We start from the raw sequence: 24096 nt of genomic DNA, 5'->3' as shown, positions 1-24096 counted from the left end.
CTTCGTAGAGCTTGTCACCATTCAGTTACCCTGCTCATTTGTTTCTTTCTTATTGTCTGTCTCCCACAGGAGGGAACACCAGCAATGAAGGCAGGTACTCTGTCTGTCTTATTTACTGCTGTAGGTACCAGAACATGGGGTACCAGTGAATGCTCAATATATATTTTCTTTTTTAAAATATATTTTTATTGATTTCAGGGAGGAAGGAAGAGGGAGAGAGATAGAAACATCAATGATGAGAGAGATGCCTCCTGCATGCCCCACAGTGGGGATGAAGCCCGCAACCAAGGGCATATGGCCTGATCGGGAATCGAACCGTGACCTCCTGGTTCATAGGTCGACGCTCAACCACTGAACCATACCAGCTTGCTTTAATACATATTTTCTGAATGGATTTCAGATGAGAGGAGGTTGAGGAAAGAACAAAAAGAGGCAAAGGTTGGAACCAGACCTGGGTTTGAATCTAAACCTTCCACTTATTGGTTGTATGCCCTTGGAATAGTTTCAGAACCTCTCTTAACCTCAGTATCCTTATCTATAAAATGGGCATAATACCTGCTTTCCAGAGTAGCAATGGAGGATTAAATGAGATGTATGTGATGAACTCTGACACAGGCTGCTACATGGAAATGCTCTGTGGCTCATTCACCAAGCTTTGATTGACACAAGTTTACTGGACAGGAAATAGGGCCTTTTCCTGCCCATGAGTGTCCAGAAATGGAATCTCCAAGGATTCTGTACCCAGAGCTGGTTCCTCAGAGATAGTGATGCTGACTGGAAAACGAGGCTCCTGTCAGCCTGAAGCCTTTGTTCTCATCCTCAGCCAAGGGCTTCCCTGTGAACCCCAAAGGCCCAAAACAGGACACCCAGGCCGCTGACAGTCTAGATTCTAGACTCTAGAAAGTGATTATCAAGTCTGACCTTCCATATTTCAAATAGCATTGCCTCCCTGGGAAACCTGGCAACAGAAATTACTCCTCTCCATGGTCCACTCAAGGTCTCTCTACCTCTTACTTTGGTATTTTCCTTGTTTTCACTTAAACCTGTGTTTATTTGTTTTTTCTCCTTAATTCTTGATGTTTAGGCAAAAGAACTGATTCTGCCTCTTTCTCATTTCCAGAGGCTCCAGGCTCAGCTGGGGCAGCTTTAAAGCAGGTCATCCATTCCTTCTAGCAGACTGAGCCTCTGGGAACAGGGAATTTGGACATGTCTTGTTTTCCAAGAGATGCAGAACCTCAGGATGGGCCAGTTGGCCCAGGCACAAGGCAGCAGCCGGTTCTCGTTTTGAGTCTCGGAGTGCCATGTGCTGTCCATAGGTGCCGGGTTGATGTTTTGTTCGTGCATTCATTAGACAGTGAAGCAGCCTGGTGGGATGGAAAGGATACCACAGGCTTTTGAATATGCCAGACCCCAGCTTCAAACACTGGCCCATCCACTTGCCAGCTGCATAGCCCCACAAGTTGGGGAAAAGAGGCTTGGGAGGCAGTGTGCTGCCACAGTGAGAGTGCAGGTTCCCGACCCTCCTCCTGCATCCGTTGCCTGGCTCTGCCACCAATTGGTTCTGTGTCCTTTGCAGGTTATTTAACCCTCCAGGACTTGATTGCTTCATCCAGTAAAATAGGGGTAAGAATGGTAACCTGCCATGAGAAGTTTGGTGCAGGGCTTGGCTCAGTGCTTGGCGCACACTAACTGCTCAACAGATGTCCACTACTGGATAACAGGAAACACACGTAGCCATTATTATTACTATTTGACTTCCTCTGTTTGGCCAGGCTCTGTGCCAGGGGTTGGGTTGCAGAGACGAATAGGTCACAGAGCTCAAGGACACGGGAGGCAGACATGAAAGGAATTATCCTGCAGAAGGGTTAAGTATTATTGAGGGAATCTTCGAGTAGAATGGTACCATCTTCTCTGGGCTCCAAGGAGAACCACCAGGGAATGTAGACGATGCTGATTCCCATCTTCCAGAATATCGGGATTTCCTGTGCACAGAAAGGGCTGTGGTGGAATGAAAGGTGCATGGGAGCTGTGGTAATTTATTCATTCAGTTTTTCGTTGGCAAATGCAAGGGCCTCAGGTGATAGTGTCCTATTGCTACAGTAACTAGTCACACAGACTGTGACTTAAAACAACATACGTTTATTCTCTTATTGTTTTGAAGGTCAGAAGTCCAAAATGGGTCTCACTGGTTTAAAATCAAGGAGGACCTTCCACTTTGCAGTCAGGGAACCGATCTCAGTGCAGTGACAGAGCTCGAATTTGCTTGCGATCTTCTTCACCAGCTTCTTTTGTCCATTTGCGAACTCCATACCAAGATCCTAAAGATTCTCAGTAGGAAAGTGTCTCATCCGTTCTTGCTACCCCCTGTGGCCTCACAGTTGGAGCTGTTCCTTTGTTGAGCCTTTGGTAAATCCCTGTTGAGGCAAAGCCACTGGGCAGTGTGTTTCTGTCCCAGGCATCGCCATTTTCTCATGGTCCTCACAGCAGAAGGGGGCGGGGGCGGGGGAGAGAGGGGGTAGGGAGACTCCCCCTCTGTTGGGAATTTATTCAGCATATTTTCATGGAGGGCTTCTAAATGCTAGGCACTCTGCTAAGTGCTGGGGAACAATAGTGAGCAATGTAGTCTACATTCTGGTGGGGGAAATAGGTACTAATGAATCAATCACACAATTAATATAAAATTCTGACTTTAATATTCCCCCGTAATAGGGGCATTCAAACGACCTAGGAGGCCAGGCTTCACTAGGACATGGCAGCTAAGCCAAGATCTGAAAGATAAGTGCTATTTGCCAGGCCAAACGAGGAGTGATGGATGATTCAGGGAGTGGGGCTACGGTGTTAAGAGGCCCTGTAGCAGCAGGAGGAGTGGATTTTTGAGGAACTGAGAATGGAAGCTAGTGGGCTGGGGCAGAGATGGGGAGGACGAGCTGAGGCTGGAGGCATGAGTGCTGGGGCTCTGCAGCTCTTGGTGGGCTTTAATGAGTTTGCTCTTTATAACTGATGGAAGTGTGTGTGTGTGTGCTGGGGAGGGGGGTGGAGATATGAATAAATTTGCATTTCAAATAATCTCCCGGCTACTGTGTGGAGGAATGTGTAGGAGGCCAGAAAGGACTCCTCCAAACCAGTTACAGGCTGCTGCAGGAGTCCCATGGAGAAATGCCAGGGGCTTGGGTTAGAGTGCAGGGAGAAATGGATGGAAAGATACTTAGTAGGTAAATTATCTAGCAACCATCTTATGGCTGCCTTTTATTGAGCACTTATTATGTACCAGCTGCTGTGCTACACATTTCACATATGTTATCTTATTTATTCTCAGGGCTATTGTAAGGATTAACTATTCCTGTCCTCCTTTTAGAGATAAGGAAACTGAGTCTCAGAGAGGTTAGGTCACTCATTCAAGGCCACATAGCCAATAGGTGGCAGAGCCCTACAGCAGTGTCTAACTTTATTTTCTTATTAATCCTCACCAGAGGATATTTTTCCATTGATTGTATTTTATTTTATTTTATTTTATTTTATTTTTTTAGAGAGAGAGTGGAAGGGAGAGACAGAGAGAGAAACATCGATGTGAGAGAGGCACATCAATTGGTTGCCTCCCGTAAGCGCCCTGACAGGGCCAGGGACAGAGCCTGCAACTGAGGGACATGTCTTGGACCAGAATTGAACCTTCGACCCTTCGGTCTGAGGGCTGGTGCTCTAACCACTGAGGAACCAGCTAGGGCAGCAGTGTCTAACCTTGATGTGCATTTGGGTCACCTGGGGGTCTTGTTAAACTGCTGGCTCTCATTCTGCAGGTCTCAGGTGAGGCTCAGGATGCTGCATTTCTAACATGCTCCCTGGGTGTGCCCATCTGCTGGCCCCCAGACCACACTTTGAGTGGCAAAGGTCTGTCTGCCTCCAGGGCCCACGCTTGCAACCATGGTGCCTCAGAACAGCTAGAGATGGGGTAAGATTTCTGAGACTGATCAAATCTGAATCTCCATAGGCAGGATGTAGGAGACCTTTGTGGACCTCAGCGAGGTAGGGAGTCATATCACATTTTCATTTTCTCTATGTGCCTTTTTCTTCTTTCTTTTTAATATACTTTTATTGATTTCAGAGAGGAAAGGAGAGGGAGAGAGATAGAAACATCAATGATGAGAGAGAATCATCAATCAGTTGCCTCCTGCATGCCCCCCACTGGGGATCGAGCCCACAACGTGGGCATGTGCCCTGACCGGGAATTGAACCTGGGACTCTTCAGTCCACAGGCCGATGCTCTATCCACTGAGCCAAACCAGTTAGGACCCTATACATGCCTTTCAATAATTCATTGAAACCCTAAAGTGAGAGCGTTCTACTCCTCCCCACTCCCAGCATATAATCAAAGTCCATCTGCATCCAGCTTCTGAACTATATAGATCGGGGGTTATGTCTCATCAGCAGCCATGAATAAGATCATTTTGTGGAGCACCCATAGGTGGGGATGCATTGAGAAATCTAACAGATGATGTTCAGGTACCAAGCTGTCTGCTATTTCCCTGGGCTGTGCTAAAAGTGAAGGAAAAATATCAACTTGATATTCTGATCTCCCTATCTGTGTGGTCATTAGATCCCAGGATTATTAGAGACCAAATCCTTTCCCATTCTGCCCCTGCTAACAGGCCAGGTGTCTCTGCTGGGAGATGTAAATAAGTTGTGAGTACATCTTTAATGACTGGGGAAATCCATTTCCCTTCTTGGCAGCCTCTAGTTGTTGCAACTGTGGTTCTGGGCCAGACTTGATCCTGTCTGTGTGTTTGTTTTATTTTAAAAAGAGGAGCATAGCCCTATATCGTTTGGCTCAGTGGATAGAGCGTCGGCCTGTGGACTGAAGGGTCCCGGGTTCAGTTCCGGTCAAGGGCACATATGTTGGTTGTCGGAAGGCAACCAATCGATGAGAAATTCTCACATCGATGTTTCTCTCTGTCTCTCCCCCTCCCTTCCACTCTCTTTAAAAATCAATGGAAAGCCGGAACCGGTTTGGCTCAGTGGATAGAGCGTCGGCCTGCGGACTGAAAGGTCCCAGGTTCGATTCCGGTCAAGGGCATGTGCCTGGGTTGCGGGCACATCCCTAGTAGGAGATGTGCAGGAGGCAGCTGATCGATGTTTCTCTCTCATCGATGTTTCTAACTCTCTATCTCTCTCCCTTCCTCTCTGTAAAAAATCAATAAAATATATTTAAAAAAAAATCAATGGAAAAATATCCTCAGATGAGGATTAACAACAACAACAAAAGAGCAGGCACTAAAAGGAGGATATCTCACTGTTTCCATGCTCACCTCCTTCCTCCCCAGGTGCCTTCAGAGAACTTTCCAATGCAAACTTTCTATTAGTTTTCCCCTCTGGAGGTGGTCTGCCAATATCCCATCGCCTCCCTCCTCAAATGCAACCTTTCTCTCTTGGTTCCATTGTTCTGAGGCTCCCTGGCTGGGGTGGGCTTCCGTGCCTGGGCGACACACTGAATTCTAGTCACTTTTCTGCAGGAGAGAATCCTAGAGTTCCAAGACAGGTAGAAAGAGCATCTTAAATAAAATAATAATGTCTGCCTCACACTAGTAAACTATTTTTCACTTTAAGATTTCATGTCATTGTAATTTGTTCCGGTGGACAAGAAGAGCTTTCGTTTGAGAAAGAACTGACAAGATGTCTTAGGACTCAGCTCCGATTGCTCTGCCTGTCTCCCCAGCATTGGAGCTTTGTTTGCTGCCTTCGCAGGACTCAGTGAAGGGAAGGCTTTGCAGGCTATTGTTAGGTGTTCTGTGAATCCATAAATCACAGACTGATGGAAGGAAGGGGCTTCCAGAGACCATCTAGAGCTGCCTTCTGTCTCTAGCACATACATGTGCATACACAAATGATAACTGCCTGTTGTGTAGTTCTAGAACCCAGTGGGAGCAGAGGTATGATTTCTCTTGGTATTTAGTCTCATGTCTCTTGATTCTTACAGTCATATTCTTGATTCGGCCCCAAATTTCACGCCACAGCTCAGGCCGCCCTGGGCCCAGTCTGTTGCTTCACTGTCCTGGCCCATGGTTTGGAGACACCACCACTGTGCTAGTGACGTCTGTGTCCTGGCCGCGACCAGTCACTTCCCCTGTGTGGGTCTCACACAGTCCTTGTACTACAGTGTGGCTCTGGGGCTAGATGATGTCTCTGGCACTCTCGTTCTCTTTGACTCTGAGATTCTGGTTCTTGCTTCTACGTACGTTGTTTCCCTTGCTGATGGGCTTTCTCTCTCATCAAAACCCAGTTCCATCCCATCCACCCCATGGCCAGCCATCAAGCACTCCCTTCTGATTTAGGAGTAGCACCTTATCATTTATTCCTTATGTTTCTCACTTTAACAACCTTTAGTTTTCACAGCACAAACATTTCTAGATATTAACCATAGAAAACCTAGGTCAATAAGAAGAAGAAAAAAAAACTTCTGACAAACATAACCACTGTCAGCATTTTTGGTATATTTCCTTCCAGTCTTTTTTTTTTTTTTAATTTAATAAACTTATACATAGGCCAGTGAGTTTCATACTATATAGTTTAGTATCCTGCTTTTCCACTTAATATATAGTGAGCATTTTTACATCCCTAACATTTGGAAACATCATTTTTTAAATTGATCTGAGAGAGAGAGAGAGAGAGAGAGAGAGAGAGAGAGAGAGAGAGAGGGAGAGAGGAACATCAATCGGTTGCCTCCCATATGCACCTCAACCAAGGATCGAACCCACAACCTGGGAATGTGCCCTGACTGGAAATCAAACCCATTGCCTTTTGGTACATGGGACGACACTCCAACCAACTGAGCCACACTGGCCAGAACTGGAAACATAATTTTTAATATCTGTTTAATACTTTACATCTCATATTTTATTTAGCCATTGCATGGTTATTTCTGAATGAGAGCAATACCTATCCTGTCAAGCCCACTGAACTATCCAGATAAAAAAAAGATAAGCTTTTCTATGTGCCATCCTCTTCTTGTGCCCCTCGCAGTCCTACTTGGCCATCAGGACACTTGGGTACCCACAAAGCTCCCTTGAGATACAGGCTTACTCTTTTCTGAGCACCTCTGTTGCTCATAAGACCCCTCCCTCTGACCTGTTACTTATCCGGTGCCATGTATGGTTCACCTTGAGTCTCCCAGCCATATATTAAGCTCCAGAGCCAATTTTTTTGTGTGTTATTATATTTCATTCAGCAAATATTTAATGAACACCAGCCATATACCTGTGATGTCCCTGAGTGAGTTGCAGGGCTTGTGGCAATGAATAAGGGTAAGGGGACGGACCGAATAGTTGCAAGCATAAAAGCTTGGCTGCAGGTTGCCAAGGGACTGGGGATCAGGAATGTGGGGTAGGAGTAGGTCCTGACTTGGGCTTGGCTGGGGAGGAGGTCTTTCTGCAGAAGTGCCCTTTCAGCTGGGGTCCGGAGGAAGACAAGCAGTTGGCAGGGAAGTAGAGGGTGGGAGTCGGAAGAGCACTCCCCACATAGCTGCAGTCTAAACTGCGGCCAAGCACAGCCAGGACATCTGGTGAGTGCTGCTTTGGGTGCGGGAGAAAGAGAAATTAGGACTTCTTGGCTGGGGTCTTTCCTGTTCCCTGCTCATCCAGTGCCTGGGCTGAGCCACTCACGACTCAAAGTAGAAGACCCAAGGTTTGCGGGTCTGTGTGTACTCTGTGTGTGTGTGTGTGCGCGCGCACGCATGTGATTGAGAGAAACTCTGATGGCCTTCTGAATCCAGTCCCCAGTGGCATGGGATCACTGGTGCCATCATTCCCCTTCATTGACGTGGATGGCTATGAGAACGGCCCATGTTCCAAACATCTCGGCATCCCTGCAGTGACAGCTTCTTTGAGAATATGTAGATACCCGTGATTTTCTTAATTACTCCTGTACACCCACATCTCTCCCCCTCCCTTAAGCAGAGGGGATATTGAGGATAGGGTACTGTCTTTCCCCCTCCAGACCTCTGCTCCTTTTTCCTGCTGTCATTTATGTTTAACACCCTCCTGCTGCTCTTCCACCCACCACCGCCCTTCCCTCCCCTCACACTGACTTACTCAAGGGGCTCCGCATAAGAGAGACTGAGGGAGGAGACCAGACTTTCTCAAGCGCTCATACCCAGCAATTAGTTTCTGTATTGGCAATTCCAGATAAATAGAAAATAACAGAGGAATGGAACCAGGACCAAAGCCCATGCAAAGTGCTTGGCATGCACTATCATGACATTTACATGTGTGTCACGTGGGCCAGGCACGGGTTGGGGGAGGGGGGGTCAGGTCCGGTGGCCCAGGAGTTGAAAGAGCTAGATTCCAGCCCTGCTGGCTGTGCCGCCCTGAGCGTTTTCTGTTTGCGGGCCTCAGTTTCATCAACAGTGAAACGGAGAGGTACTAGGTTATTCTGCCATTTGATAGAGAGCGCAGGTCGTAGATGTGTCACGTCTGCCCTCCTGGTCTGTGCAGCAAGCACAGCAGAAGTTACTCTCCTGATGTGCCTAGAAGAGATGGAGCTGCAGAACATAGAGGATGCAGGTGGAAATGTCCAGAAGGAGGGGGCCGAGGCAGGAAGGGAGGCCAGAGATAGAAGGAAAACAAAAGAAAGCCTGGAAGTGAGGTGACAAAAAATAAACACATATGCTAGATCAGTGGTTCTCAAGTGTGGTCCATGGACCAGCAGTGTCACATGGGAATTTGTCAGGAAAACAAACTCTTGGGCCCACCCCAGGCTGCTGAACCAGAAACTCAGGAATGAGGCCCTTTTTACAAGCCCTCCAGGCGATTCTGGTGGGCGCTGAAGTTTGAGGACCTATAGGATGGATGGAAGGAGTGGTGGACAGAAGAGGCTAGGAGAACCAGATGGGTATGTTAAAGGCTGACCAACCAGTGTTTGTTGATCACTGGCATTTCATTTAAACCTTTCAGGATTGTGGTAAAGCAGGCCTGTTATTCCCAATTCAAAGATGAAGCAACTGAGGCTCAGAGATGTTTACTCACTGGCCAAAGTCAAAGAGATAGTGACAGAGATAGAATTCTTCCCACTATACCAAGCTGCTCCCCACCCATCTGTCCCTTAGCTCCCTGCCCTGGTTCCCTCCTCGGTCCCACAGTCACCCCAGAGCTCTGCTCTGCTCTCCTGCTCTGCAGCTGCCATGCAAAGGCAAAAAGGTGGCACCATAGAAGCAAATAAAGGAGACCCTGGGGAAGTGGGCTGGGCCCACTGTCACCTTGCATTCCTCCAGCTCAGTGCCAAATGCAGCCAGGGGGCCAAATTCCAGTGTAATGCTCCCAAGGAGCTGACATAGTTGCCTTCATGTAGTAACAACTCACACACTCGGTGACAAAGTTGACAGATACTCATTGCTGCCTACGTGTGCCAAGCCCTGTGCTGGGTGCTGTGGGGGAACCTGAGGCAAGGTCCATGTAGTTTCTGACTTCAAGGAGTTTATAGTTCAGAGCCAGAAAAACAACAAACAACAGTGACCAGCTGGGGTACCAGGGAGCCTGGGACAGCCAGGGTAGGTCCAGCCAAGTGTTGGAGGAGTTCGAAGAGACTCATGTAGGGACAGCACCAAGGCTTTGGGGACCATCTTAACACTTTGGAGCCAGAGGCATGAGTTCAATTCCCAGCACTGATTCACCGTGTAACGTTGGGCAAGTCGCTCATGTATGACCTGTCTCCTTTTCTGCAAAATGGATTTCGCTATCCTTCGCTAGGGGATTATTCTATTTGATTATAACAGGCATCATTCGGTGAGTTGTTTCCTTCCTTCAGAGGATCGCCTGAGGCCAGAGCAAAGCAGAGGCGCCTTCCTGGACGAGGCGGGCCTCTGCGTTGGCTCCGGCTGTCTTCCCTAGGAAATCTGTGCCCAGGCTCTGGACATGTGGGGTTGTCCAAGGACAATGGCCTCTGGGCAGCTGTAACTAAGAATAAAATTATAGCGAGAGGAAGTCATTTCCTCAATTTGGAAGATTATCTTTTGAATGTGATTTCAAACCCTGTTGCAAAGGGCGAAGCTGGGAGGCCAGTCGCACTCTTGGGAGTCGCCATGCTCACGCTGCCACCTTTTCTTACAGATGATGCAGTTCGCCTGGCAGAGCTACAAGCGTTACGCGATGGGGAAAAACGAGCTACAGCCGCTCACAAAGGACGGCTACCAGGGCCACATGTTCGGTGAGTGGCCGTCGGGGAGGCCCGCTGCCCCCCTGGTGGCTGAGCTGAAACTTATTGTTGTTGTTTTTTACCTCCTGAGCTGTGTCCCTATTTCTCCAAGTCTGGGTTCCTTCTGGACTGTTCAGGTTTCTGAGCCTTCTAGATCAGGGGCAACCCTAACTCTCCTCGCACACTTCTTTGTATGCCCTGATCACTTATTTCTTAGATCAAACAAACTTGGAACTGTAAGTGGGGACCGTGAGTGATGGAGACTCGTTTAACCCACCCTTCCAAGAATAGCTGTAAAACGACATTGGGTGTTTTCACAGAGAAACTGAACACATTTCCAATGAGATGGCCGCATACGCTGCCTTTAGGTCCAGGGGGGTGTCTCTCACTCTCTGACTCGGTGAAAGTGTGAGGGAGTAGCACAGGTACTGCTGTGTGTCGGTGACTTGTCTTTGGCCTGTGATCCTTCTAACCCAGCACCTCAAAAGCCTCCCTCAGCCAAAGAGACTGCAAGGTGCCTTATTGTGGGCAGGGCCTTGGGTTTCAAATTTAACACCCATCCAAGTTGCCAGCTCCCCTCTACGCAGGTCTCTTATGTGAAAAGATGCTGGAGGCAGCCTGACTCCCTTCTCCCCTGAGAGGCAAGAGCTAGCTGGGGCTGGAGTCGGAAAAATTCAGTACCTGTATTCCTCACCCCTTAGAGACATAGGCTCCTGAAATCGAGACTCAAAGAACCAAGTCAGATCACAAGTCCCAGGAAAATCTCAAAAGCAGGTTTACAAGGGGCAGCCCCCCAATGTATGGCCCTGGCAGAAGGACTTGTGTTGTGGGAAAAGGGACCTCCCTGCCTTCCTCCCAGCGATTCTCAACCTGTGGGTCGCGACCCCTTTGGCGGTTGAACGACCCTTTTACAGGGGTCGCCTAAGACCATCCTGCATATCAGATATTCACATTCCGATTCATAACAGTAGCAACATTACAGTTATGAAGTAGCAACAAAAATAATTTTATGGTTGGGTTACAACATGAGGAACTGTATTTAAAGGGCCAGAATGTTGAAAACCACTGCTTACCCATCCAGCTTCACAACTGTTTTGGCTGTTCAGACAATTCACTCCCCTTGTGAGGAGGGGGCGTGTATTTGAGTAGCTCCCCCACTCTCCAATTATTATAGGACTGTAGGGAATTGAGAATGTATCAAAAAAATGTAAAGCAGGCCAAAAAAATCTCTTTCTACCACATAGATGCAGCCTCTATTGACATCTTGGCTCGTATCCGTACAATCTTTTCTTCTGTGTGCTTTTCTCCCCTTCTATATACAATTTTATGTCCTTTTTGCTTTCTTGACTTAATGTTATATCATAAGTATTTCCCTAACTCATTTAAATTTTTTCATAAAGAATGCTTTTAGTGGTTGCAATTATTGCCGGGATGTGCCATAATTCATTTAACCATCCACTAATGTTGGACAAAGGTTGTTTCCAATTTTTCGCTCTTAAAAATAATGCAGCAATTATCATCTTTGTGCATAAAATGTTGTCTTAGGATAAATGCCTAGAGAAGACTCCTGAGTGAGAGGGGAGGATGACAGATTTTCTTTACTCTCAAATAGGCAATGTGTGGATTCCAGGTTAGGTGCACAGCTGCCTTGCCTGCCTAGAACACAGACTTTCCCCACAGCCCACATCCACACTGGGAAAGATGGCTGGTGTGGATCTCGGCTGTTGGAGCTTTGGCTTCTAGTTTAAGTCAGGGATGTGATCCAGGAGGCTTTTTCTCTCTTTTTTCCTAACTGTCTGCAGATAGTCAGGGAATTGGTGGAGGTTGGGGCAAGGCTGTTGATTTCTGACCCTGCACAGCATGGGTGTAGCTATTAATCAGACTGTCAACCGGAGTAGAGGGACGCCATGGGGAGCACTCTGGGAAGGATTAGGCGAAACCAAGTCCCATTTTGCAAAATTCCTCAAGGCCCCAGATGTAAACCTCAACCGTCCTGCCCCTTTCCAATCAGTGAGCATGGTGGGGAGTGGGAGCCTGGAATGGTGGAAAGACACTGGACCTGGAGTCAGAAGACCTGAGTACCAGTCCTCACTCTGCCTGAACTATCTGTGTGACTAAATTCAGGTCACAACCTCTCCGGGCCCCTGTTCGTTCCCTTCACACGGGGGCTGCTATGAAAGTGTGCCTGAACCTGCAAGTATTTGTAAGTGATTTACAATTTCCGTTGCAAGAAATGTGTTTGGCAGTTGCCCATGTGAGCCCATAGAGTAGTGGTTCTCAACCTTCTGGCCCTTTAAATACAGTTCCTCATGTTGTGACCCAATCATAAAATTATTTTCGTTGCTACTTCATAACTGTAATGTTGCTACTGTTATGAATCGTAATGGAAATATCTGATACGCAGGATGGTCTTAGGCGACCCCTGTGAAAGGGTCATTCGACCACCAAAGGGGTCGCGACCCACAGGTTGAGAACCACTGCCATAGAGCGTTCTGAGGTCCCATGGGTTATCTGTCTCTGAAGTGTGGCTTTGGCAGAGCCCTGGGTGCCCCAATACCCAGTGCCTACAGCAGTCCTGGCAGTGAGCAGAGCCTTCCTTCTGCAGTAGAAAACGAGCCACAGTGGGCCCGGCCCCTGGGAAAGGAGGGTGTGTAAGGGCCCAGGCACCAGCCGGGAGAGCTGGGCTTGATTTACTCACTTTTTCACTCAACAGATGCTTATTGGGTGCCTTGCCCGATGCTGGTTACTAGGGATATGGGGTAAATGGCACAGCAGAAACTCCACCAGTTCTGCCAAGACACACACTGGCAACCCCCCTGGGTCCCTGGGGTCCATCCAGGTGCTCTCAGAGCAAGGGGCAAGTAGAAGGTGATCACAGGTGAGCACGTGAGCAGTCCTTCACTGGCTTTACTAGTAGATTCTGTGCCTCAAACCAAACAGACCAGGGTTCAAATTCAGACTTCACAACTTCCTGGTGTGTGACCTTGGGCAAGCCATTTCTGTCTGAGCCTGAGTTTTTCTGTAAAGTAGAGCTGATAAAGACATCAACCCCCAGCCCAGGCCTGCCTGACATACAGCACCTGCTTAACCGGTAGGGTTATGATTGCTGTTACCACAAATAGGTCTTGTGATGCAGAGAAGAGGGCTTAGGGGCAATCTAGGAGCCTGGGGGAGGCAAGTTTGGGGTAGACCCATGTGGGGCTTTGAAGCCAGGTGATTCCCAAAGATTAAAGGAGGTGAACTGGCCTGAATTACACTGCTTGTCTTATCCCACTTCTTTTTCTGGACTCATGTGGGTGGCTGGGCAACATCATTCCTGGACCCTGGCTGTTGCCGTCATCAGTGACCTCCAGTAAACTGGGCCCTCTGGGGAGTAATCAGCTGGTAGCAGTGCCCACCCTGCCCCACCTGGCTGAGCCGATGTGCAGGGGACCCTGGGCTGCCCCTGGTGCTGTTTGGACACGGGCTCTTGCAGCCTCCTCTCCAGGCCTGCGGGGCCAGGAGGGCTGCATACGGGAAAGGATAATGAGTTCACACCAGTGCCTGGCTTTGCAGGATTTACAGGAGCTGCAGCGAAGACATCAGATGGCAGCCTGGTCTTCCTGTGTGGCATTGCACCAAATTGAATCCCCCTCCCAACCGATCATGTGCCCCTCCCTGAATATGTTCTTACTTTGTGACAAGACCACTAGGTAGGGTGTCTCTCAAGCCAGTTCTTGTGTCCTAAGCAATTCAGTGTCAAAACGGCTTCCTTTTTACCAGCCTCCTGCTGAGCAGGCCCTGTCAGGAAATGTTCCCAAGACTCCAGAGGCTGTGAGCAAAGAGGACACAGCATGCTGCTTACCTGGGCTCTGGCCCCTTTCCCTTTCCTCTGAGAGGTGGCCAGATGGGACAGTAAGTGTCCAGAGGGGGTGGAGAAGGTGGAAATAGCATGGACTGAGGACCCAGTGGGCCTGAGTGGAAGCTCTGAGTTGCCATTTAGCAGCTGAGTGGCCTCTGACTGCAGAGTGGGACAGAGGCCACTGCCTCCTGGGCTTGTGGTGACAATTAGAAGACGTGTGCAGGGCCCACTCCCATGCCAGGCACAGAGCTGGCACTTGATGGCAGTGCTCTTATTACCATTAAGTCACAGAGGGGAGCCTGCCACTTGCAGAATGGAATCCAGGAGTGGAGAGTAGAGGCACCAGCCATAAGCAGCAGAGGCCCACCTTCCTCGCCTATAGGAAGGGGCTGCTGCTAGGATGTGGGGGAATTTCAAATAAGCTAAGTGAAGAGCATGGACTATTGGGGCCAGGCAGCTTGGATTTGCATGCTGTTGTGCCACTTACTAGCTGTGTGATCTTGGGCAAGTTGTTTAACCTTTCTGGCCTTGGCATCCCAGCTATAAAGTGGGGACAACAGTACCTACTCACAAGGTTGTTTTAAGAACTAATTGAGTAAATACATGAGAAGTGCTCATATTTATGCCTGGCACATAGGCAGCAGCATTCTTCAAATGCAGCTGCTCTGAGGAGGATATAAGGCTCTTGGGACAGTGTGCTTCTCCTGCTTTGACCAAGGTGTGCCCAAGCCCTCTGGACCCAGGGACCACATGAGGACTCCAGGATTTTGCCAGCCTGATCCCTCTTTCCATTCCCCCAGCCCTTGAGTGTCCATGGCAGAGATTGTGTATGGGCAACCCACGGGTAGGCATTGTACCTCTCACCCCTTCATTTAAGCAGCTTACAATTGCATTTTTAACAGGAGAGAGGCAAAGGAAGATTAGGGTTCAAGGCCGTGAGATAAATCGGCCTCCTGCTAGCATTAGGGTTTCTGGGTGAGGAGTTAGTGACACCTCACACTGGGTGCCAGCTGCCAGCCTTGAAGCACTTAATGAGCATTCATGCTCCCAAGAAGCCAGAGCAATCTGTGAGAATTTCATCCTGCTTGGCAGTGGGGAAATCTTCCCAGGGCACAGAGTGCTAGGAGGTGGCCACTGAGAGGCCCTGCAAGGCAAGTCTGACTCCCTCATCTTAGAGCTGGGGTAATCAAGCTCAGAGAAGGGAAGGGTGGCACAGCATATTGATTCTAGGACTGGCACCACCCACTCTGAGATTGGTGAAATGTCCAAGGCCAGATTGTTGAAACATGGGCCTGTGGTCATGGCCAAGTCACCACCAGGAACTAGACATTCTCAAAACTTGAGCAGGAGCAAGCTGTGGGGAAGTGTATGACTTGGGGGCCACGATGCTACCGCTCCCTGTACTGGGCACATCAGGCATTGTCGCTACACTCTCTTGTATTCTCCTCACAGCCCTTACCTATCTTATCCTCATTCCACAGATGTGGAAACTGAGACGTGGTGACTTTTGGGACTTGCTTGGTCACACAGTTGTCAAGCAGGGGCTTGATCACAGGTCTGTTGGATTCCAAAACCCAATTCAGCCACCATGCTGCCTGCCCCCAGCGATCACATACAGTGGCCATGGAGAAGGGAACTGGGCGGAGGGATGGCCTCAGGGTGGGTGGTATTGCATCTTTACTCCTCTGCCCTCCTGGGAGCCGGGGAAGATGTGTACTCCATGGCCAGGTTCTGCAGCCACCCATCTGTAGGCGTCAGTATTTATTGGACATCTACTGAGTGTTCAGGGCTTGGAAAAAAAGATTCAGGTTTCCCTCCTTTCTCCCAGCACAGGAAAATATTTTAACCCTGTCCAATAACCTAAAAACACCTCATGGAAAGCCGAGAGGTGCATGGATTTGGGAACCAGACAAGCCTGAGTTTGAATTCTGGCTCTGCCACTTACTAGTAATGTGGCCTGGGCAAGTTTCTTAACCTCTCTGCACCTCAGTTTCTCCATCTGTACAGTGAGGATAATACCTATTTCACCTAACAATTGTGAGGATTAGATAACGCGGATATTTGTAAACACCTGCCCATTTACACTCACTAGCTGTAAGCTGCTGCCATTGTTATATGTATTATAAAATAATTGTGAGAATAATTATATTCCAAGGAAAGGATCATAAGAGGCTTTTGGTAAGTTTTGTACAATGAAAGAACTGCCTCTTGCGGCCTCTGCCTGCCCCACGTCTTGGGTTTGGCTGGGGAAGGCTGGGCCCTGCTTTGCTCTCTCTTCCTCTCATTCTCTTCGCTGCCTTGACCTCTTCCTCTGTCACAAAGTGCAGTTAGAATCTGACCCTGTAAGAGCAGCCATCCTGCCCGGTCAGCAGATGTGATCTCAGGCATCTTCTCTGTGGAGGACGGAGGTGCTTGCGTGGCCAAAAGCAACGCCCCCTCTCGAGCTGGCCCAGGATGACTGTGAGAGCCCCAAATTGGATTCTGCCTCTGCCCTGTGAATCCCTGATAGAACTGCCAACCAAATCCCTATTTCGAGGGATGATTTATGGCCCTGGGTGAGTTAAGAGGCAAAATGAACAGAGCATGATTTTCAGATCACGGGCTGGGAATGCTTGGCCTTGGCAGAGAGAAAAATCATCTTTGCCTTGTAAACGGAGCAAATATGATGTTGAAGAGGGAATAAATCCAGGCCCCAGGATGTCATTTTTACAATTGCTTTTTGGCGTGTGACTCAGTAGTGCCTTCTGCAAACTGTTCGCAGTCTGCCACACGTGCACGCCAGTCTCACTGGGTCTTTTTGTGGGTGGCAGTTTCCCTACCAGTGTGGCTGCCTGGGGAACTGCACACGTTGCCAGTTTGTGAAAACCACCTGCTTCCCCAATTTTTCTCAAATCTCCATGTTGTTTCCACGGATCTCTGACTTTGGTTCTAGGAGGCATCAGTTTTGACTTTGGATATACGCCCAGGTTCAAAGCCCCAGCATTTACCCGCTGAATGAAATTGGGCAAGTCACCCAGTTCTCTGAACCTCAGTTTACTCACCTGTGAAAAGGGCAGGGCGCAGAGTTAGGTAGCCCCAGAACACTTTCTAGCACACAGTAAATCCTCACAGAACATGAGTTTGTGTGTTTTTTCTCTCTGCACACACACACATATCCTTCCTAATTTCCTTCTCTTCTTCCCTTTTATTGGGTAACAGAGTACTTTGATGCATCTGGCTGAAAATACTGCAACCTCTTTTTATGAGTTTTGTTTCATGAGCTCTTTTTCTTTTCTGAAGAAGAAAAACAAAACACCAAGTGTCCAAAGTCCTTGGGAAATCACTGCCAGGCCGTGGCGCACATTCCTGACCCAGGCCTCGAGTTTGTTTGGAGAAAGAGCTGTCATCAGCCTTGGAAGTGGTGATGTTGCAATTCCTTGGATAGAATGGGTCAGTCTTAAGGGCAGCAGAAAAACCTTCCCGGGAGTCACATGTTTTTGGAGCCCTCGTTGCTCCATCTGGAGGCCAGAGAATGTCACATTGCAGAGCAAATGGATTAGAGGCACCTGGTCCCCAGCAGACGGGCCTTTAGCACAAGGAAGGGAATGGGATTAAAACATGAGTCCCCCATACGGGAAGGAGAGGCAGAACTGGCAGTCACAGGTCAAATGCTGTCACCCAGGATGGTCTCCCTGTGGCCTTGAATGACACATCCATGAATCTTCAGCCACTTTCTGAAGACCAGGAGGTCCCCATGGGAGCACACTGGGGATTATCAAAGCAAATCATTCACCTCCTAATTAGCCTGCTTATTTTCACACTCTGGTCCCGCTGACCACTCATGGCATGGTGCTCCACACCCTCCTGCCTCAAAGATTTTTTCCCCAAGCAGTTTCTAATTAAGATGCATCTTGGATGTTCTCTTTTACTTTTTGTTTAAAAGGCTTCCTACCAGCACAGAGCATAATTTATTTCTCTAGAAAATATAGTAGCAGGTTGTAAAAAGAGAACTCGAGGTTAGGAGTCTTGGGTCCCCATCCCAGCACTGGCGCCAGCAGCCTCCTGAACCGGCGTCTTCCTTGGGGACTCGAACAAAGAGGACCATACTCTTGGCCCTCCCTGTCCTCTATGTGATTCCTGGTTGGTTACTAGGTTGGTTTTTGTTGTTGGTTTTTCACCTCTGCTAGGCTACTTGGGCTGTGCTGGTTCTCCTGAACCTGAAATTTTAGTAGCAGGTCTTGTTCCTGTCGGGAAGGAGTGAGTCAGGGTATCTATTCCCAGAACAAGTTGCTGGGAATACATAAGATGATTCATATTGACACTGACATTCCCGGTGGCGACGTGTTCCCACCCACTTTCCATAGGCCTTTTCTCCCTTAGAAACAGGCTGAGCCCACAGCAGCCAGCCAGCCCCCTTTTCTTTGCATGGCGTTGAGGCAAGCATTTGCCAAATTTCCCAGCAAACTCAGTGACAAATAGGTATGTGAATTCCCAAAATCTCAGACTGGCAGTGCCAGTTGGATTCTTTGAAACCAGCTGGTCCAATTGTCTGATGATGGGATAAAAGGCACTGAGAGGGACAGGGACTCACAAAGGTCTGACAGCCAGGACTTGAACCCTGCTTTTTAACTTGAGCCTCTGTCTTTTTCTTTTCCTTTTAATTACTTTTAAAAATTGAGATGTAACTTATAACTTGCAAACAGTAAAATGCAGAAATCTTAAGTGCACAGCAGAATGAATTTTACATACAGATGCATCCCCGTAACCAACCCTGCAGACAAGAGCATTTCCGTCACCACAGAAGGTTCCCTCAGACCCTCCTAGTCAGTAGCCCCCAAGAGTCACCACTGCTCTGACTTCTATCACCTTAGATTTGTTTTATCTGCTTTAAAATTTCATATCATATTGTATATACTGTTTTATGGTTTACTTTTTTCACTCATAATTATATTCTAAACTGTAGTTCATTTTTCAAGTTTACCCATTCTAGTCTTTCTGGACAGTTTTGTTTCCAGTATTTGGTAATTATGAGTAAAGCTGCTATAAACACTTTTATTGTTGTTTAAAATTTAGTGACTGGTTATTTTCATTAGCCCTCAGCCATTACTAATATACTTTCTATTCTTACATAGCTTAGTCTATTCTGAACATCTATAATAATAATCTATACTAATAAAAGAGTAATATGCTAAATAGACCGGACGTCCTTCCTGACAAAGCCAGGGCTGGAGGGAAGCCAGCCTGGGTCCTGGGTGCCGGAGGGAAGCCAGTGCCGGCAGCCGGGGGAAGGAAGGCCTACTCTTGCACAAATTTTCGTACATCAGGCCTCTAGTTTCATATAAAAGGAATTATATCTGGCCTTTTGTGACTGCTTCTTTCACTTAGCATATGTTTCAAGGTTCATTCACATTGTAGCCAAGTATCAGTACTTCATTCCTCTTTATTGCCAAATAATATTCTACTGTATGGATATACCACATTTTATTTATCCATTCAGTAGTTTTGGACATTGGGATTATATCTACTTTTTTTTGGCTATTATATATAACTAGAGGCCAGATACACGAAAATCATGCAGGGCCTTGGCTCCGGCCCGCCCCCTCCCCCCCCCCTGCCCCCCCCCCCCCCCGCCGCCCACTGCCGCTGCAGCCTCTACCTGCCACCGCCGTGGCCAGGAGGGCCTCTACTGCCTCTGCCGCGGACCCTGCCTGCTGCGGCTTTGTCCGGAAGAAAGGATGTCTGGAAGGACATCTGGTCTAATTAGCATATTATGCTTTTATTATTATAGATGCTACTGTGAATATTCATGTACTAGGGGCCCGGTGCACGAAATTCGTGCACTGGGTGTGTGTGTGGGGGGGAGAGTGTCCCTCAGCCCAGCCTGCCCCCTCTCACACACTGGGAGCCCTCAGGCGTTGACCCCCATCACCCTCCGATCGCCTGATCGGCCCCTTGCCTAGGCCTGACGCCTCCGCCAGAGGTGTCAGGCTTGGACAGGGGACCCCCATCTCCCCCCGATCACTGGCTTTGGCCCCCGCCCAGGCCGGAGGCCTCTGGCCCAGGAATCATGCCTGGACAGGGGACCCCCATCTCCCCCCATCACTGGCTCCACCCCCCACCCAAGCCTGACGCCTCTGACCCAGGCTTCAGGCCTGGGCAAGGGGACCATCATATCCCCCCAATCCCCGGCTCCGCCCCCCACCCAGGCCTGATGCCTCGGCCAGAGGAGTTGACCCTCATCACCCTCCGATCACCAATCACCAGATCGGCCCCTTGACCAGGCCTGAGGCCTCCAGCAGAGGTGTCAGGCCTGGGCAGGGGACCCCCAGCTCCCCGCGGTTGCAGCCTCCGCCCCTGCCCAGGCCTAACACCTCTGGCCTAGGCGTCCGGCCCGGGCAGCGGGGACCTGCAGTGGCAGCGGGGGGCACCGGGATCATGGGCTTCGCTTTAGGCCCAGGCAAGGGACCCCTAGCTCCTAGGACTGCCAGCTTCGACCATGCCCAGCTCCCATCGCTGGCTCCACCCCTACTTCCTGCTATCACTGGCCAGGGCGGCAAAGGCGCCTGATTCTCCTCCGATCATGGCTGGGGGGCAGGGCAAAGGCGGCCCCAGGGTCGCCTTTGCCCTGCCCCCCAGCTCTTACCTCCCCCCTGGGTTTCAGATCACTGTCAGTGGCAGGGGGCTTCTTCCTGCTTTCCCTTTCGCCTCCCTGCATTGTGCCTACATATGCAAATTAGCCACCATCTTGTTGGCAGTTAACTGTCAATCTTAGTTGGCAGTTAATTTGCATATAGCCCTGATTAGCCAATGAAAACGGTATCACCGTACGCCAATTACCATTTTTCTCTTTTATTAGTGTAGATAAGTTTTTATGTGGACATAGGTTTTCTCTTGGGCATTTGCCTAGGAATAGAATTGCTGGGTCACTTGGTAACACCATGTATATCCTTCTGAGGAACTGCTAGACTGTTTTCCAAAGTGGCTGCACATGCTTTTGAGAGTTATAAACACTTTTTGCATATGTTTTGGCAGAAATAAGCAATCATTTATGTGGAGATTCACTCAGGATTTGAATTGCTGGGTCATACTGTATTATAATATGTTGAGCTTAAGTTGAATGCTGCCAGTTTTCCAAAGTGAATAAACCAATCGGTAGTCCCACTAGCTGTGATGAGTTTTAGTTGCTCCATTATCCTTGCCAATGTTTGCTGTTGTCAGCATGCTTAATATTAGCCTCCTGCTGAATGCTGCCTCCCTCCTAATCAAACCTCCACCTCACCCTGTGTTCAAAGCTCCAGCTTCCCGGGCCTGTGCTCCCTGGAGCTGAGCTGCCCTGCACTGCCTGCTCAGTCCTGGTCTGGAGAGGGTCCCTGTTTTTCCTGCCTTAACTAAGTGGTGAGTCTGGGCTCCCAGGCCACCTGCTTCAAGTGCTCCTTGAAGAAAGAATGGTTGGCAATGTCTTCCTTCACTATCCCCACTCCACACTGTCTTCCCAGTGAAATAGGGTGCCCTCTATTTCCCAGCCCACCCCAGCTGAGATACACAGGCCTAAGAGGGCATGAACTGGAATTTCTCTAGTTTGGTTACTGTGCCTAGACAGGGGAGAAAATGTAGACCTGGGAGTCAGAAGACTTGAGTTCTCCAAATCTTGTTCTACCTATGACACTGGGTGAGTGTCAGGTTTCCTTTCTGGGCCTCGATTTTCTCTCCTGTGGAATGGGGATGATGACACCTTCTCACAAGATTCTCACTGGGATCACATGAGAACATTTCTTTATCTGTCAAGGATTGTTCAGTGCCTACTGTGTGCCAGACACTGTTCTAGACACAGAGGAAGCAACAGGAATCAAGATGGACACCCACATGGGCCTCCCAGGCTAGTGGGGAAATGAAGGCATGGACTTACTTGTAACTTCAGTTAAGGCAGTGTGAATGCTGTGACATACAAACTTACTGCAAGGGCTCCTTAACTCATTCTGGGAGGGATCGGCTTCAAAAAGGTTGCCTGGTGAAGTGACGTCTACACTAGGGCCTGAAACATGAATGAAGAAGTATAAGAGGCCCTGGCTGGCTAGCTCAGTTGGTTAGAGCACCATCCCAATATGCCAGGGTTGCAGGTTCAGTCCCTGGTCAGGGAACATACAAGAATCAGCCAATGAATGCATAAGTAAGTGGAACAACAAATTGATGTTTCTTTCTCTTTAAAATTAATAAATAAAAATTATTTATAAAAAGATATAAACTTTTTTTTAAGAAGCACAAGAGAAGGGTGCACAGGCCTAGAGGGGTGATTGAGCAAAACCATGGCCCCTTGGGGTCTGAAAGATGTTTAGTGGGGCCGTGGTTGGTGTGGCTCAGTTGGTTGGGCATCATCCCATGCACTGAAAGGTTGCTGATTTGATTCCTGTTCAGGGCACATGGCCAGATTGGGGGCTCGATCCCTGGTAAGGCGTATGCTAATCAATGTTTCTTTCTCTCCCTCTAAATATCAATAAAATTTTTTTTTAAGTGAAGTTTTCTCTGACTCATTATTCACCTTGGGCTCCCTTAAAAAAAAATCTGTTTGGTGGGGTGCAGGGCGGGGGCAGCATGGTAAGAGGCCATCCGGGAGCACTGCTGGTATATAAACAGGGCCCCAGGAATGTAGCACCTCAGTACTTTCTCCCCACCCCAGGCCCCAAGAACCAGGAGACCTGGCTTCTCATTGCTTCTTGGCCCAGACAAGGCATGTCCCTCTCTGAGCGTCTCTCTCCACATACAGCGTGGGTGTCTGGCGTACGGTCTCTCATGTCACTTCTAGGTCCTAAACTAGGAGTGATTAGGCCACTTTTGGGTGTGTTTCTCCCTGGCTGGAGAGAGCCTGGTGCATCCGAGCGGGCAGCTAACTCGGTGATGGAGGCAGAGATGCCGCACTAGTCACGGTGGCACCACACAGGGTGAGGACCTAACTAGAACCACTTTTCTGGGGGGTGGGAGCCAGGACTTCATTCCCCTCACCCCTTGGGGCCTCTCTGGCAGGCAGTTCGGATCCCTGCTCCACAGAGGGCTGCTCTCCCAAGCATAAATGGTCGGATGAGAACCACACAGAGCTCATGGGAATTGTTGAAAATTTCTGAAGAGAGCCTGGAGGAGAACAAAGAGACCCGGAAGTGTGTTGTCAGCACAATTTGGGGCTAATACTCAAGTTTGTTTTTCTTTTCATCAAGACTGCAAGGCGGTTTGAACTCCAAGGCTCTTGCTTTTTTTATTTTCAATCACTGGATAAGGCACAATTGCATTTTCTCCCCCAATAACTTTGAATTCTGGAAATAGACCATGTGGGGATAATTGCTGTTGTCTAATCCCACCGATGGCCAAGCAAATGATTAGGACGGGGAGGAAGGGAGCCACCGTGGCGGAGGCCGTCAGCCTGCTTCTTATCAAGCCGGCAGGGCTCAGCTCCCCAAATAATACTGCTCCCGAAATAGAAATCGCCCAGAAATGCATCTGCATATTGTTTTGCAACAAGTAACTGATAGCATGTGGGGACGTGGAGCGTTTAAGTTATTTCTTAAATTTTAATTTAATTCCACTACTTTGCATTGAATACCTACTGTGTGCCAGATTCTGAGCTGGGTATGGAGCGGGAAAGAGGGTGCAAAAATGAACAAAACACGATGAGCTCATTAGAGAGGAGACAGATAACATCTGGCTGTGCTGCCAGACAGCGCGCGTGCCTAAGACACACGTGCAGGAGAGAATGTGTCTCTCGGGACAGTTGCTGAACAAGTTCCTGAGACTGTTTACCAAGTTTTCATAAAGTTCCCCACGTGTCATTGCAGGGGCAATCACAGAGATAGTGGCATTTGAGAGGCATCACATGGGAGAGGTTGGATTTTGACAAACATCAATGAAATGTTGTAGGTGCAGGAGCAGCACAGGCCGAGCCGAGGAGGTCAGGCTGGGTGGAGTGTTTTCTCTCAGAGAGAGAGGAGGGTGCTTGGGGAGAGACAGAGGCTGCAGACCTGGAGTGAAGGGACTGAGCCTGAGCATCTGGCACCCAGCTCGGCACTCCCCCGCTGCCCTGCTCCAGGCCAACATCTCCATTAGGCACAGTGCCC

The 24096-nt window shown here is 48.8% G+C and overlaps 1 protein-coding gene across 2 annotated transcripts in view; it reads left to right on the top strand.

Annotated features, from left to right (window-relative positions):
- Positions 1-24096, top strand: part of MAN1C1 (mannosidase alpha class 1C member 1) — a gene marked incomplete at its 5' end in the record, with an annotated part of 129796 nt that overhangs the window by 36523 nt on the left and 69177 nt on the right. For both annotated transcript variants that reach the window (XM_081088313.1, XM_081088312.1), the window contains one exon: positions 10092-10188. In XM_081088313.1, the coding sequence (XP_080944439.1) occupies positions 10092-10188 (97 nt within the window). The remainder of the gene's footprint in view (positions 1-10091; positions 10189-24096) is intronic.

Source organism: Myotis nattereri, assembly GCF_964212035.1.
Source record: "Myotis nattereri genome assembly, chromosome: 3".
Taxonomy (NCBI): Eukaryota; Metazoa; Chordata; class Mammalia; order Chiroptera; family Vespertilionidae; genus Myotis; species Myotis nattereri.
Note: the sequence above shows the minus strand (reverse complement) of the source record. Positions and strands in the feature narration are given on the sequence as shown.